Source organism: Stegostoma tigrinum, chromosome 22 (genome assembly GCF_030684315.1).
Source record: "Stegostoma tigrinum isolate sSteTig4 chromosome 22, sSteTig4.hap1, whole genome shotgun sequence".
Taxonomy (NCBI): Eukaryota; Metazoa; Chordata; class Chondrichthyes; order Orectolobiformes; family Stegostomatidae; genus Stegostoma; species Stegostoma tigrinum.
The window spans coordinates 2,478,893-2,496,501 of NC_081375.1; the positions used below are offsets into that span (position 1 = coordinate 2,478,893).

Genomic DNA, 17,609 nt, shown 5'->3' on the forward strand with positions numbered 1-17,609 from the left:
TGGGAAGCTTTTAAAAACCAGAGAGCAGCAGATTAGTGGTGGTAGTGCTGGACATCCTAAAATGCATGAAGGTGGATAGATCTGATGAGGTGTATCCTGAAGCTAGGGAAGCAATTGCTGGGCTCCATGTTGAGATGGGTGTATCATCGATAGCTATAGGTGAAGTGCTGAAAGACTGGAGGTTGGCTAACATGGTGCCACTATTTAAGAAAGGTGGTAAGGAAAAGCCAAGAAACTATACAGTGGTGAGCCTGACAGTAGTGGGATAGGATTTGTGTGTAATTGGAAAGCAAGGACTGATTAGAAATAGCCAACATAAAACTTTGTGCACATGAAATCATGTCTCCCTAACTTGAGTTTTTTGAAGAAGTAACAGAAACAATTGATGAAGGCAGAGTGGTGGCCATGATCTATATATACGGTCTTCAGTATGGCATTCAACAACGTTCCATACGGTAGCCTGGTTAGTACGGTTATGTCACGCAGAATAGAGGGAGAACTAGCCATTTAGGTTCAGAACTGACTTGAATGTAGAAGACAGAGGGTGGCGGTGGTGGATTGTTTTTCAGACTAGAGGTCTGTGACCAGCAGTGTGTCACAAGGATTGGTGCTGGGTCCAACACTTCACTTATATAAAAGGTGATTGAGCTTTAAACATAGGAGATAGAGTTCGTAAGTTTGCAAGTGAGAGTAAAATTTGAGGCCTGGTGGACAACAGAGGTGGTTATCTCTGGGTACCACAGGACCTTGATCAGATGGGCCAATGAGCCAAGGAACTGCATGCAAAGTTTAATTTAAATAAATGTTAGATGCTGCATTTCAGAAAGGCAAATTAGAACAGGACTTGTACACTTAACAATAAAGTCCTAGTGAGTATTTCTGGACAAACATACCTTGGAGTGTAGGTTCATAGTTTCTAGAAAGTGGACCCCCAGGAGCTAGGGGGTGAAGTCAGCATTAGGTATGCTTGCCTTGATTGGTCACAGTGCATGGGGCACAGGAGTTAGAGATCATGTTGTCACTGAGCAGGTCATTGGTTAGGCTACCTTTGGAACACAGCATTCAATTCAGGTCTTCCTGCTGTAGGAAGAGTATTGTGAAACTTGAAAGGATTCAGAAAAGATTTACAAGGATGTTGCCAGGGTTGGAGGGTTTAAGCTAGAGAGAGAGAGACTGAATAGGCTACACAGTTATTTTTTCTGGAGCGGAGGACCTTATAGAGCTTTATAAAATCCTGCGGGGTATGCTTAGGGTGAATAATCATGGTCTTTCTCCTGGGACTGGGAAGTCCAAAGCTGGAGAGCATAGTTTCAGGTGAAAGACTTAAAAGGGATGTAAAGGACAATGTTTTCATTCAGAGAGTGATGCGCGTATGGAATGAGCTGGCAGAGAAAGTGCTGGTACAATTACAAAATTTAAGAAGGCATCTGGATGGGTACATGAATAGGAAGAGTTGAGGGGGATTTGGGCCAAATGGGAATAGATTAATTTAGGGTATCTGGTTTGCATGATCGAATTGGACCCAAGGGTCTGTGTTGTACATCTTTGGCTCCCTAAATCTAAGTCCTTGAAGATGAAGGATACAGATTAAAAGACAACAGGCCAGTGATGTGGGAAGTAGGGCTGCTCCTTCGTACACTAAGCGCAAGCTGAACATGCCGAATGGTCTTGTGTGAGGTAAGTTTCTATGATTGTTACATTGCGGGTATAAAGCCCAGTGTATAATCAGATTCAGCTAAAAGTATAATTCTGGTACAGAATTGAACAACTTGGGCCAATAAACATACTAGATACAGCAGTTAGTTATGACCAGAAATTAACAAAATCAAATTCACAAGGAAATTAGATGGGTACTTGAAGAAAATAAACTTGAAATGGTTACAGAGATATAAAACAAGGGAATGGGCTGATTTGATCACTCTTGAGCACCGGCATGGACTTGATGGGGTGTATGACCTTGGTCTGTCCCATTAAACTTCCGTAAGGATGACAATGTTGTTTTCCCTCAACTGTGTCAACTTATTCTCAAGCTGACTGAGAATGAGTTAAGTCAGAATGAGTATGGACATTCCTTCCTACCTTGATGATAATCCCAACAGCTCTGGGCAGTTTCTTACCTGAGGCAGTATGCTGGATTTGGAGTTATCAGCCCAGACTACTTCAACCTTCCCACTAATATCAACTCGTGACACCTGACCAACAGAAGGCTCCTAAAAGGAAGAGAGAATTGCTCAGTCCAAACATGCAAATTCTATTTTGTAAATCAAATGCCAGCTAGACTCCATAAAGACTGTAGTCCACAGAGAATAAGTGGATTGTCCTTTGGCTTCTCAGGATCAACCAAAGCATTGGCACTCTGTTCAACCAATAGCCTGTTTTTATTTATTAGACGAAATACAAGTGACACAACTGTTTAAGGTTTCAAGAGTTCAATGTGTTGATTTTCGGGGCCGGAGGTTGGTTAGGTAAAGCTTTTGATTTTTGCTGTTAGAATAGTGGTAAATATGGGCTATTGAAACTTGCCTTCCATCATTTGATTTTGAACTGGAGAACTTCCATGGATCAAAAATTGGTTTAACAAAAAGGACAAAGGCTAACCTACAATGGTTTCTGTGATCAACTGGATAGTTGGGTCAAGTTCGTGAAACTATCAGTAAACAAGAATTAGTCTGAGCCATAATTAACTACATATCAAGGCGGCACAGAAGATTATCTCACCCGATTAATTCACTAAGCACTGGTTCAGGTAAGGCAGCTCACCACCACCTTCTCAAGGGCAACTAGGGTCAGGCAATAAATGCTGGCCAGCCAACGACACCCTCATCCCACAAATGAATAAAAAAAATTCACATTCAAAGCTTTGCTTCCTGAAATAAATGACACTAGAAAACAGAAAAAAGTCATCACTTTAAATTCATCTTCTACAGATTTGAGAGTTCACAGCTAAATCTGTCCTCACTGCATATGCACAAAACTGGAAAATTTCAACCAGTTACTACCTATTTAATGAGATAATAGGAACTGCAGATGCTGGAGATTCCAAGATAATAAAATGTGAGGCTGGATGAACACAGCAGGCCAAGCAGCATCTCAGGAGCACAAAAGCTGACGTTTCGGGCCTAGAAGGGTCTAGGCCCGAAACGTCAGCTTTTGTGCTCCTGAGATGCTGCTTGGCCTGCTGTGTTCATCCAGCCTCACATTTTACTACCTATTTAATGCATAGATTTAAGATGTATTAATTGGCAGGAAAAGATACAACAGAAAGTTTCAACTACATTTTTCTCATTAGCGGCATTCAGCCAGATTTTCCACATTAAACTGCAAGGAATTCATCTCAGTGGTTTGAAGTTGGCCTGGCTTCTGATTGAGTATTCCATGCACACACCCACCCCCGTCCCCCAATTACTGGTGTGGGATAGAGCATTGGCAATACTGTTGAATGTCAACGGCAGGTAGTTGTTAATTCTTTCTGCTGAATGTGGTTGTAATATGGCAGTCTTCTAATGCAGAGTGAAGCGCAGCTCAAATGAGTGTGTGTATGTCGCTGGAAAGGTAGTGCACTATGGGAATTCAGTGCACAGGGGAAAGAGGTTCTTTTTGTTTATAGAGAAAGAACAGGGATAAAGTGAACTCTGGGGTCAATACAATAACAGCACAACAAAGCTAAGTAGGGTAAGGGAAGTACAGTTAGCATGGCAGTTAGTTCATCATGATGAATTTTTTTTTTGAAAGAGCATTACTAAGGACCTTAACATAGTCATGGTGCAGAACTCATCTGTGATATGCTCCTGTGCTATGTGGCAAATCTTGGAAGCTTCAGTTGTCCCTGGTGACCCCGTGCATAGCAAGTGTCCAGCTGTAGCTACTGGAGAATAATGTTTCAGAACTAGAGTTACAGGTAAATTCAATGCAGAGCAACAAAGTTGGTCACGTGCAAGTGCAGACTGAACAGGCCGAAAGGGCATTGGTGACAACCAGGCAGAATAGACGCAAGCAGTTAGTGCAGGAGGCCCTAGTGGTCATCCCCCTTTCAAATCAAGAACATTTCTGATACCGTTCTTGATTCCAGCTCCATGCACGATGGGTGAGTCGAATTGACTGATTTAGTGTTACATGTAGACCATTTAGGATGGAGAGGAAGAGAAATTTCTTCACCCAGAGTGGTGAGCCTGTGGAATTCATTACCACAAAGTAGTTGATGCGAAGACATTCAATGTATTTAAAGGGTGACTACATATAGCAATTGGAGCAAATGGGATCATAGGTTATGGGGAGAAAGCAGGATTAGGCTACCGAGTTGGACAATCCACTGTGATCATGATGAATAGCAGAGCAGGTTTGATAGGCCAAATGGCCACCTCCTGCTCCTATCTTCTATATTTCGACGTTTCCGAGTACAGTGAAAAGCTTTGTTTATGAGCATACAGGCAGATTATAATAAGCAAGGATGTACAGATCAAAACAACTTAAGACAGATGTATCAGCGATAATGGGAACTGCAGATGCTGGAGAATTCCAAGATAACGAACTGTGAGGCTGGATGAACACAGCAGGCCCAGCAGCATCTCAGGAGCACAAAAGCTGACGTTTCGGGCCTAGACCCTTCATCAGAGCCCAAAACGTCAGCTTTTGTGCTCCCGATATGCTGCTGGGCCTGCTGTGTTCATCCAGCCTCACATTTCATTATCTTAAGACAGATGTATACTAGTTACACTGCACAGGGCATGAGCTAGGCAAAATCAACATTAGCAAGATCAGCATTACTTGAAGCTACACAGTCCATTTATCAGTGTGATAGTGGTCTGCTGCACAAACGGCGGGGGAGAAACAACAGCAAGTCTTTATAAGTAGGGGAATTGGTAAGTTGCCTTCCATGTGCCAGGGTCAAGGATGTCATTGAACAGCTGGAGGGCATTCTGAAATGGAAGGATAAGCAGATTGTAGTATACATTGGTACCAATTAAATACATAGAGGGATGAGGTCCTGCAAGTATAATTTAGGAAGTAGATTAAAGAAGGTAGTAACCTCTGAATTACTTCCAATACCACCTGCGAGTGAATCTAGAAATAGGTTAGTCCAGATGAATGTGTGGCCATACACAATGATACAGGATGAAGGGCTTTAGATTTCTGGGACATTGGCACTATCTTTGGGGTAGTGGGGCATATAAAACAGGCAGACAGGTTGCACCTGAACCAAACAGGGCCAGTTTCCTGGTGGCCGGGGATGGGATTTGCTTGTGCTGCCTGAGAAGGTTCAAAATAATTGGCAAGAGGATGAGTTCCAGAGAAGATTCAGCAGGGGAAGATGAACAGGCAAAATTAGAAGAAACAGAAAGCAAATCAGGAAAGCATTGACATTATAGGTCAATTAAGACACAAGAGGCAGGGTTAGATGATTTTTATCTTAACATGAGGAGTCTGACAATCGAGACAGATGAGTTGAGGGTACACATTACAAAGGAGTATGAAAAGACATGGTCAAGCTGTGGTGGTGGTAGGGTGGCAGTGGTGGTAAGCAGGAGTTTTGGCATCTCAATATTCCAGGATCAGGAATTCAGGAGAGACAGGGACAGAGGGAAGAGAATAGCAGGTATCTCAGTAGTGATCAGGGAATCCATTACAGCACAAAGTGAGGGATGACATTTTAGAAAGTTCTCAGATTCAGTCATATAACTATATCACATTGCTGGGGGTGTATATAGCCCCCTATCAGACAGAAAGAAACAAAATCAGATATAGAGGCACATTTCAGAGAAGTACAGAAATAACAGGGTACTGATATTAGAGGATCTCAGCTGTAAACCTGACTGAGGGCGTCATGGTGTCAAAGGTTTAGAGGGAGCAGAATTCTTAAAGTGCATTCAAAACAGCTTTTCGAACAAGTACTTGCACAAAGCACAAGGGTCCTGGGCTTAACATTAGGTTTGCTTTTAAATTCACTTGTGGAACATAGACATCGCTTCATTCCCTTGCTATTCAGCTATTCATCCAGGTGTTTCTTAAGTGCTGTTGTGTCTGCTTCCACCACCTCCTTTGGCAGCACATTCCAGGCACTTGCCACCCTTTGTGTGGAATACATACTTTGTATATCTCTTTTAAGCTTCCTCCCCCTCCCTCTCATGCTTTGATCTTGCGTTCCCTAGTAACTGACCCCTCCTGGGAAAAGCCCTCATACTTTCCACTCTATCCATGCCAATCACAATCTTATAAACTTCTATTCAGTCACTCGTCAACCTCCTGCCTGCCACTGAAAACAAGCCCAGTCTGTCCCAGCATTTTTTCATAGCTAATATCCTGGTAAACCTTTTCTGTACCTTCTCCAAAAGCATCCACATCCTTCTGATAGCGTCTTAGGCAGAACTCCAAATATAGCCTAACTAAAGGCCATAAGACAGGGGCAGAAATTAGGCCGTTCAGCCTATCGAGTCTGCTCCACCATTCAAATCATGGCTGATCTGTTTCTCAATCCAATTCTCTCGCTTTCTCCCCAGAACCCTTGATCTCCTTGACAATCAAGAACTTCTGTCTCTGTATTAAATATACTCAATGACCTGGCCTCCACAGCCTTCTGTGGCAGTGAATTGCATAGATTCACTACGGTCTGGCTGAACGAGTTTCTCGTTATCCCTGCTCTAAAACGAATTCACTTTACTCTAAAGCTGTGCCCTCAGGTCCTAGTCTCAAAATCAGTACACAGGAAGTTCAGCACTGACGCCGCACCCCCCGCCCCCCGCCAAAAACAGCATCCCACCCACACTCACCTCCATGCCCTATAACCCTGCATTTCCCGTCACTAATCTACGCCTGAACACTATGGGCAATGTAGCACAGCCAAACCCCCACCCTAACAGGCACATCTTTGGACCAAAGGAAGAAACCGGAGGATCCGGCAGAAACCCATGCAGACACGGGGTGAACATGCAAACTCCACACTGAGATGCCCAAGGCTGGAATCCAACCAGAGTCCTTAGTGTGGTGAAGCTGCATTGTTAACCACTGAGCCACTGTGCCATCTACAAGAAGTTCTATAAAGCCGCAGCATAGCTTGCTTATCTTTACACAGTGCCCCTTCCAATGAAGGCAAGTGTGCCATCAACTTTAGTACCTCATCTACCTGCACCTCATGCCACCTTCAGCAATTGGTGGACCTGCAACCCCAGATCCCTCTGCATACCACACTAATGGTTGTGCCATTCACCTTTAAATTTCCACTTGTACCAAACCTTCCAAAATACATCACCTCACATTTGTCCAGATTAAACTTCATCTGCCACTTTTCTGTTCATGCCTCCAACTGATCTGTATCCTGATAGTCCTCCTCACTATCGACAACTCCACCAATTTTTGTATGTCCACATCATTTAGGTAGACCCTGAACAGCAGAGGTCCCAGGACCTGATTCCTGTTGAACACCACTAGTTAGAACCCTCCATTCTGAAAAGCATCCTTCCATCAGGGCAGCACGGTGGCTCAGTGGCTAGCACTGCTGCCTCACAGCATCATGGACCCGGGTTTGATTCCACCCTGGGGCGACTGTCTATGTGGAGTTTGCACATTCTCCATGTGATTCCTTCAGGTGCTCTGGTTTCCTCCCACAGTCCAAAGATGCACAGGTTAGGTTGATTGGCTGTATTAAATTGCTTGCATTGTTCAGGGATATGTAAAATAGGTGGGTTAGAGGGGTATCGGTCTGGATGGGATGCTCCAAGGGTCGGTGGGGACTTGTTGGGCCGAAGGGTTTGTTTTCACACTAAGGATTCTATTCTATTCACCGCTACCCCTATCTCCTGTGACTAAGCCAGTTCTGAATCCATCTTGCCGGCTCACTCCTGATACCATGTAATTTCACCTTTTATACCAGTCTGCCATGAGGGACCTTAAAGGTTTTACTGAAGTCCATGCAGATAACATCAACTGCTTTTCCCTCAATCATCTTCGTCACTTCATAAATCCGTTAGATTCAAGCTTGTTATGGAAAAGATCAAGAATGGGTCCGAAGTCAAAGTTCTCAACCAGGGAAAGGCTGGCTTTAATAACATCAGATAGGATCTGGCAGTGGATTGGAAGCAGATACCTTCAGGCAAATCTGCCTCAGAACAGCGGGATGCATTCATGAAGGAAATAGAGCATACAAGACCAACACATCCCAAAATTCCTGTGAACCCTGGATATTGAGGTATGTACAGCTGTGGATTAAGAGAAAAATGGTGGTTTATTGCAGATAATGAGAGCTCAATAAAGCAGAAGAGAAGCAAGGAAGGTGCAAGATGGAACTTGAAAAGATGATCAGGAGAGCTAAAGGGGGACAAGAAAGGATAATGGCAGGTAAAATACAGGAAAATCCCATGTTGCCTTACAAGTACATTGAGGGGTAAAGAGATAATGGAGGAAAGAGTTGGGCCAATTTAGAACTGTAGTGATAATTTGTACGTGGAGCCAGAGGATATTGGTAGGATCTAAATGAATACATTATGTTGGTGTTCACTAGTGAAATGGACAATGTGAAAATCGAAACTAAGAGAAAGGCTGGTGATATAATTAAAGAAATTAGCATTGACTAAGAGAATGTTGAGTGGTCCGTCAGGCTTTAGTAGTAGATAAATATCAGGAGTTGGATGAAATGTATCCCAGGCTAGAGAGGCGAGGGAGGAAATAACAAGGGCCTTTACAAAAGCTGTTCAATTCTCACCTAGCCGTAAGAGATGCTGGAGGACTGGAGGACAACCAATGTGATACCATTATTCTGAAAGGGAGCAAGAGATAAATTTCAATTAAAGAAAGAAAGACTGGGAAAACTGAAGTTGTCTTCCTTGCAGCAAAGGACATTGCGGAGGGACATGATTCAGATGCATAAAATTATGAAGGGCGTGGCCAGGGTGGGCAGGAAGAAGCTTTTCTCTTGATAGAGGGATCATGACCAGGGGTATAGATTTAAGGTATGACGCAGAACGTTGATCCTTCTCTGCAGCCTTAACACGGTATTCCATGCTCTGTTCTATTATCCCTGTGCACTTTGTATGGTATGTACTGTACGCAAAACAAAAACTTTTCACTATCTAGAATCATGTTACAATAATAAATCAATAAATCAATAATAATAAATCAACTCGGAAGGTTTAGAGGAGATATGCGGAAAAACATTGTCAAGAGGTGGTGGAAAACCTGGAACTCACTGTCCATACGGGTGGTGAAGGCAGAAATCCTCATAACATGAGTTATTTTTAGATGTGCACCTGCAATGCCAAGGCAATAAAGGTTAGCGGCAAGTGCTAGAAAATGAGATTAGAATAGTTAGTTGGTTGTCTTTGACTAGTGTGGAGGAACCCTTTCTGTGTTGTAGATCTCTAAGAGTCAATGTGTCTGTTAACTTTGTTCTTCCAGGTGGTAGAGGTTATGAATTTGAAAAGTGCAAGGTGTAGATAGAATGCACTTCTGCCATGTGCACTGGTAGAACTCCAGCAATTTATTTAGTGTAAAAACTAGGCAGATGGAATGTAATGTGAGAAAGTGAGGGGTTGCGCAATTTGGCAGGAAGAACAGAAGTGCATGAATCTGAAAACTTAGCGCACAAGTTCAGCAGGTAATACGGAACAAAAATTGAACGTTGGCCTTCATTTTAAACATAGCGGAGTTTAAAAAAAGTAGGAAACTCTTGTTAGGATGAAGCAAGGCAGTTGTCACAGTTGGAATACTATGAACAGTTTTAGATCTCTTAAAGGAAAGTTTTGATCTGTTTCCAAGAGATATCCTTGGTAGAGATATAGCACTTCTACCTCAACACTAATTTCTTACTGCAAGTATTCTTTCCAATTCTCCTCCTTGGGCTAGTAAGTCCGTCTTATGGCTTATTTCAGGTTCTTATGTCCAGAACCCCTTTTCAGTCCTGATAAATTGAAAACTTCAATACAAATTCTGTTGACAAGACTTCACAAACAAACCGTCCTGGCCTGGGTGCAAGTGGTTTTCCTGAAAATTTTCACATTCCTGTTATGAGAAACCTTCACTTCTGAATCGAAATCCTGATTTTCCATGAACCAAAGTCAAACTAAGCCAGCAGCCTGGTCTGTTTTGTGTCATACTTTTCATAGCAAAAATATATCAATTAACATCACAGGCATGCTACTAGGCACTGAACTGCATCACCAGCTTTCTCAGAAATTACGTACTGAGATTTCTGTTTCATGTTACTTTTGATCTCCTAAAGTTACCATCACAGAACTGAAACCAAAATCCATCTGCTCCTCTTTTAAAAGTCCAAATTACCAAGTGAGAATTAATACACCTTTATGAGAGGATTAAATCTCAGAACTTCTCAATAGCACCTTGGGCTCCCTTCCACGTTATGAACGGCACTAGTTCAAGCAGACAGTTCACCACCACATTCTTAAGGTCCATTACGTGTGGGTAATAAACACTGGCTTAGCCTGTGATGCTCGCATTCAGTAAGTTTTTTTTAAAACCAAATCACCACACATCTACTGTAACTACAAGAACAGATCAGAGGTTAGGCATTTTGTGGAAACTAACTCATTTCAACCTACAAAGGTAGAAATATAATGGAATACTATCCACACTTTTGGATGAATGCAACAGTCAAGAAACTCAACACCACACAGGGTAAAATATCCAGCATGATTGGCACAGCATCCACTTTAAACGACCACTACCACACTGAGGAATAAGAGCAGCACAATCTGCGAATTCCACTCCAAATCACATACCATTCTATCATTGCAACAACACGAAGGGAGGCAAAGGCCTAGTGGCATTACTACTGGACTGTTAATCCAGGTAATGTTCGGGGGTCCTGGTTCAAATCTTGTGTCAAGAGACATGGAACTTGAATTCAATTAAATCTGAAATTGAGAATCTGATGATGACCATGAATCCATTGTTGATTGCCAGCAAAAAACCCATCTGTTTCACAGATGTCCTTCAGAGGAGAAAACTACCATCTTTACCCGTTCTTGCTTAGGTGATTCCAGACCCACAGCAATGTGGTTGATTCTTAACCGCCCTCTGGGAGATTGAGAAGGGCAATGAGTGCTGGCCTAACCATCAACACCCTCATCCCATGAATGATATTTTTAAAAACAAAAACAATCCTGGAATTTCCACTCAAATGGCATTACAGGGTGTACCCACACCAGAGAGACTGTAATGAATCAAAGAGAGAACTCACCACACCTGTGGAAAGCAACTAAATCAGCAATAAAAGCTAGCCTTGTTAGTGGTTGCCACATTCCATGAATGAACCTGCACAAAATGCAGCTAATTTCAGGTTTGGTTTCATGTTTGTCAGAATAAAAAGCCAAGAGACAAAAAAGTTTTTATTCACTCTTGGGAATTGTTGTTGTTAGCTGGCCAGCATTTATTACTTACAGCAACTAGGGATGGGGAATGTGCTGGTGGTGGTGAACTGCCCTTAGTCACTGCAGTCCACGTGCTATCGGTTGATCCGCAATGTCGTGGGGTGGCGAGGAAGTTCCCAGATTTTGACCCAGTGACGATGAAGCCATGGAGATATACTTCTAAAATCAGGATATAGAGTGACTTGAAGGGGAACTTGTAGGTGGTGGTGTTCCCATGTAGTTTCTGCCATGTCCTGCCAGATGGAAGTGGTTATACGTTTGGAAGGTGCTGTCGGAGGAGCTTTAGTGAATTTCTGCAATGCATCTTGTAGATGGTACTCACTGCTGTTAGTGAGCATCAGTCGTGCCCCAAGACAAATGAGGAGTATTCCATCACACTTCAGACTTGTGCCTTGAGGGTGGAGGACAGGTTTTGGGGAGTCAAAGTGAAGCGGCTTGCTGCAATATTCCCAGCCTCTGACTTGCTCTTGTAGCCACTGTATTTATATGGAACGTCCAATTCACTTTCTGGTCAATGGTAACCTCAATGTTGATGGTAGGGTATTCAGTGATGGTTAATGTCGTTGAATGTCAAAGGGCAGTAGTCAGATCATCTCTTATGGGTGATGGTCATTTCCTGGCTTTTGTGCCATGAGGCGGCACCGTGACTCAGTGGTTAGCACGACTACTTCAGAGCACCAGGGACCCGGGTTCAATTCCAGCCTCGGGTGACTGTCCGTGTGGAGTTTGCACATTCACCCTGTGTCTGTGTAGGTTTCTTCTGATGCTCTGGTTTCCTCTCGCAGTCCAAAGATGTGGGGATTAGGTGGACTGCTATGCTAAATTTCCCATAGTGTTTAGGATGGGAAATGCACAGATGGGGTAGAAGGTTGGTTGCTCTATGGAGGGCCGGTGTAGACTCTATGGGCTAAATGTCCGGCTTCCATACTGCAGGGATTCTATTCTATAATCAATGCATGCTACTTGCCAATTGTCAGCCTAAGCTTGGATATTGTTCAGATGCAGCAAGATCCAGACATGTTCGGCTTCAGTATCCGAGTAGTTGTAAATGACGTTGAACGTACCGCAATCATTAGCGAACATCCCCACTTCTGACCTTATGATGGAGAAAAGGTCATTGATGAAGCAGCTGAAGATGTTGGGTCTAGGCAACACCCGGAGGAGAGATGTCTTGGAGCTGAGATGACTGACCTCCCACAATCACAACCATCTTCCTATCTGCCAGATACGACTTGAACCATCACAAAGTTTACCCCCATTCCTGCTGGATTCCAGTAAAGCGTAACTGCGAATGGTTGCTATTTGGACCAGACTAAAGTATTCTACAAGTTTCAGTCTGCCATCTTTGCTTTACAGTGATTATTTAGATTTATGGATCAGCTCAATATCATAATTTGTACACTTCATGAAATTTGGAAGTTTACAAAATAGTAAAGATGATGATAAACTGAAAGAAAACTGGAATGAGAAATCTAATTCAGAAAACAGGTGGTGGTGTTTTGGCTGGAGGAAGGATGAGAAGCACGAAGTGAACTGTACAATTTGAAAAAGGGGTGCAAAACCAATACTTGGGAATGTATTACACACATCTTGGACGTGGCAGGACTGGTTAACAAAGCAGTTTAATGAGAAGCAGATTACAAATGGGGAAATGATCCTAAATCTATTGTTTAAGAAAATGCCTAGATACAGCATGAGATGCATCATTCTGAGCATACATTAGGAAACAATTGAAGGCTTGAGCAAAGCACTGAAGAGATCTACAAGAAAACTTTCAGGGTTGAGAGTGTGGAGGAACTAGAACCACTCTTCTTGAAGTTTAAAAGGAGATTCCGATAGAGGCATTTGAAAAATTACGAAGTTCTTACATGGGATAAATAACGACAAACTATTTTGAACGGCTGAAGCGTTAATAGCCAAACAACACAGCTCAAAAAATTTAAGAGGAAGGAATAGATAATAAAGTGTGTAGCTGGATGAACACAGCAGGCCAAGCAGCATCTCAGGAGCACAAAAGCTGACGTTCCGGGCCTAGACCCTTCATCTGAGGGGGGGATGGGGTGAGGGTTCTGGAATAAATAGGGAGAGAAGGGGAGGTAGACCGAAGAGGAGAGAAAAGATGATAGGTGGAGAGGAGTGTATAGGTGGGGAGGTAGGGAGGGGATAGGTCAGTCCAGGGAAGACGGACAGGTCAAGGAGGTGAGATGAGGTTAGTAGGTAGGAAATGGAGGTGCGGCTTGGGGTGGGAGGAACGGATGGGTGAGAGGAAGAACCGGTTAGGGAGGCAGAGACAGGCTGGGCTGGTTTCGGGATGCGGTGGGGAAAGGGGAGATTTTGAAGCTGGTGAAGTCCACATTGATACCATTGGGCTGCAGGGTTCCCAAGCGGAATGAGTTGCTGTTCCTGCAACCTTCGGGTGGCATCATTGTGGCACTGCAGGAGGCCCATGATAGACATGTTATCTAAAGAATGGGAGGGGGAGTTGAAATGGTTCGCGACTGGGAGGTGCAGTTGTTTATTGCGAACTGAGCAGAGGTGTTCTGCAAAGCAGTCCCCAAGCCTCCACTTGGTATCCCCAGAGAGGAAGCCACACCGGGTACAATGGATACAGTATACCACATTGGCAGATGTGCAGGTGAACCTCTGCTTAATATGGAAAGTCACCTTGGGGCCTGGGATGGGGGTGAGGGAAGTGGTGTGGGGGCAAATGTAGCACTTCCTGCGGTTGCAGGGGAAGGTGCTGGGTGTAGTGGGGTTGGAGGGCAGTGTGTAGAGCAAACAAGGGAGTCACGGAGAGAGTGGTCTCTCCAGAAAGCAGACAAGGGTGGGGATGGAAAAATAGCTTGGGTGGTGGGGTCGGATTGTAGATGTCCTAAGTGTCGGAGGATGATGCGTTGTATCCGGAGGTTGGCGGGGTGGTGTGTGAGAACGAGGGGGATCCTCTTTGGGCGGTTGTGGCAGGGGTGGGGTGTGAGGGATGTGTTGCGGGAAATGCGAGACACACGGTCAAGGGCGTTCTCGACCACCGTGGGGGGAAAATTTCAGTCCTTGAAGAATTTGGACATCTGGGATGTGCGGGAGTGGAATGCCTCATCCTGGGAACAGATGCGGCGGAGGCGGAGTAATTGGGAATAGGGGATGGAATTTTTGCAGGAGGGTGGGTGGGAGGTGGTGTAGTCTAGGTAGCTGTGGGAGTCGGTGGGCTTGAAATGGACATCAGTAACTAGCTGGTTGCCTGAGATGGAGACAGAGGTCCAGGGAAGGTGAGGGATGTGTTGGAGATGGCCTAGGTGAACTTGAGGTTGCGGTGGAAGGTGTTGAAGTGGATGAACTGTTCGAGCTCCTCTGGGGAGCAAGAGGCGGCGCCGATACAGTCAATGTAACGGAGGAAGAGGTAGGGTTTGGGGCCTGTGTAGATGCGGAAGAGGGACTGTTCCACGTGACCTACAAAGAGGCAGACATAGCTGGGGCCCATGCGGGTGCCCATGGCCACCCTCTTTGTCTGCAGGAAGTGGGAGGAATCAAAAGAGATGTTGTTGAGGGTGAGGACGAGTTTGGCTCGGCAGATGAGTGTGTCGGTGGAGGGGTACTGGTCGAGCTGCAGGACTGAAGAAGCGGAGGGCATTGAGGCCATCTGCATGTGGAATACAGGTGTATAGGGACTGGACGTTCATGGTAAAAATGAGGTGTTGGGGGCCAGGGAATTGGAAGTTCTGGAGGTGGTAGAGGGCATGGGTGGTGTCACGGACGTAGGTAGGGAGTTCCTGGACCAAAGGGGAGAAAATGGAGTCCAGATAGGTGGAGATGAGTTCGGTGGGGCAGGAATAGGCTGAGACAATGGGTCGACCAGGGCAGGCGGGTTTGTGAATTTTGGGAAGGAGATAGGGTTAGGGGAAGGAATAGAACTTCTCAATTATCCTTTACATTTACTCCATTTTAACTCAATCTTAATCCTTTGATTCCATTAGTGTCTGAAATGCTATCAGAGTTTTGAAGGTACTCAATTACTGAGCACCCACAGCTTCAAAGGTGGAAAATTCCAAAAATCAGTCAACTCTGAAGAAAGAAGAAAGGTAATCAAGACAATTGGTACAATTACCAGAAGAAAAACCTTATGCAACACGTGGTTAGGATTTGAAATACACTGTCTGATAGGGGCAGAGAATATTGATAATAACAGCTTTTAATAAAAGGGTAACTACAAACCAAAACGAGAGTCAGGAATATGGGTAAAAGGCAAATTCTGATTTAGTTCATGCATGGACATTACGTGGGGTCAACATAACTGGAATCTCAAAATATGACAGGAATACTATTCACAGGGATAAAGAGAGTAACAGATGCAGTGTGGAAACAGACCCTTCAGTCCAACTCGCTCATGCCAACCAGATATCCTAAATTAATCTAGTCCCATTTGCCAGCATTTAGACCACCTCTCTCTAAACCCTTCCTATTAATATACCCATCCAAATGTTGTTAAATGTTGTAATTAAGCCAGCCCCCAATACTTCCTCTGGCAGCTCATTCCATACACACAACACCCTCTGTGTGAAAAAGTTGCCCCTTAGATCCCTTTTAAAAATTTTCTCCCTCACCTTAAACCTGTGCCTTCTAGTTTTGGACTCTCCTAACCTGGGAAAAAAAGATCAAGACTATTCACCCTATCAATGTCCCTCATGTTCTTATAAACTCCTACGGTCATCCTTCAAGACTCCAGGGAAAATAGACCCAGCCTATTCAGCCTTGCCCTATCGCTCAAACCCACTAACCCTGGCACCATCCTGGTTGGTCTTTTCTGTATTATTTCAAATTTCACAACATTCTTCCCTCATAAGGGAGACCAGAATTGAATGTAAAATTCCAAAAGTCCTGTGCAGCGACAGTGACCTGTTAACTCCTATAATCAATGCACTGACCAATAAAGACTAACACACCAAGCATCTGTTTCACTATCCTGTCTACCTGTGACTCTACTTTCAAGGAACTATGAACCTGCACTCTAAAGATTGTTTTATTCATCAACATTCCTCAGAAGCTTACCATTAAGGTGCAAAAAGCATGCCCTGATTTGTCTTACCGAAATATAACATCTCACATTTATCTAAAATTAAACTCTACTTGAACTACGATGTAATCTTCTTGATGTCCACTACACCACCAATTTTGGTGTAATATGCAAATTTACTAAGCATATTTCTTACATTTACATCCAAATCATTTCTATAAATCATAAAAAGCAATGGACCCAGCAGCAATCCATATGGCACACCACCTTTCATAGGCCTCCAGTCCAAAAAGCAACTCTCCACCACCATGCTCCACGTGGCTCATGCTTCATCACCTACCAGGATTTGAACTCAATTATTTTGAACAAAGGAAATCAATTTTTTTTTAAAAAGTGATCAATTGGTCTCATAACACGTTGCAGCAACAGAATAGGGAATGAAATTTACATTACCTCATTGTCCTTCGGCAACGTTCGCCCTTCTTCCACATTTCCAATACGGATCACGATATCAGTGATGCGGAAATGGAAATCTGGATGATCAGCAATGTCATAAACACTAATATCTTCCTCGCATCCCAGCATCTGCAGTATTAAGTAAAGTTTGTTTGAGCAAATGGAACTCAAGTACCGTTCCCCAAATCTCATTTCTTGGCTTACAGTTCTTCCAGACTGCTTCACAGCTGTCTCAAGAAGTTAACAGCAGCAAACATCAATAAATGGCACTCTGCTGCTAAATCTCAGCAACAAGTCATCCTTCCTTGTGTCTGATACAGAAAGATACTACTATACATTAATGCACACTGCTGGGCAGTGTCAGGACAGTTTTATCTACACAGGTCAACATTATCAGATGGCCCAATCAATGTATAAATTTCAAGCCTCAAGATAACTGACCAACTTCAAGTCTTTAGTCATGCCCCATATGCCAAGATGATTTCCTTTATTCCTCAGTGAAGACAGCACATGGACAAAGCCAAAATATGAGTACAGTAAATAGTGAAAATTAGTAAGTTGGAGCAGTAGGCCTTTTGGCCCTTCAAGCCTATTCCACCATTCAACATTATGGCTAATCATCCAAATGAGTAGCCTGTTCCTGCTTTCTTCCCATACCTTTACCGCCTTTATGCCTAACTCCTCCTTGAAATCATTCAACGTAATGGCCTCAACCACTTTCTATGGCAGAGAATTTCAAGGGCTGACCACTCTCTGGGTGAAGAAATTTCTCA

General features: G+C 43.7%; 1 protein-coding gene across 1 annotated transcript in view; it reads right to left on the minus strand.

The window, feature by feature from the left end:
• The window catches only part of LOC125463857 ((E3-independent) E2 ubiquitin-conjugating enzyme UBE2O), a 138,966-nt gene that overhangs the window by 30,860 nt on the left and 90,497 nt on the right, over positions 1-17,609 (minus strand). The window contains exons 12-13 of the mRNA XM_059653564.1: positions 16,834-16,965; positions 2,118-2,210 (exon numbers count right to left, since the gene is read on the minus strand). Of these exons, the coding sequence (XP_059509547.1) occupies positions 2,118-2,210; positions 16,834-16,965 (225 nt within the window). The remainder of the gene's footprint in view (positions 1-2,117; positions 2,211-16,833; positions 16,966-17,609) is intronic.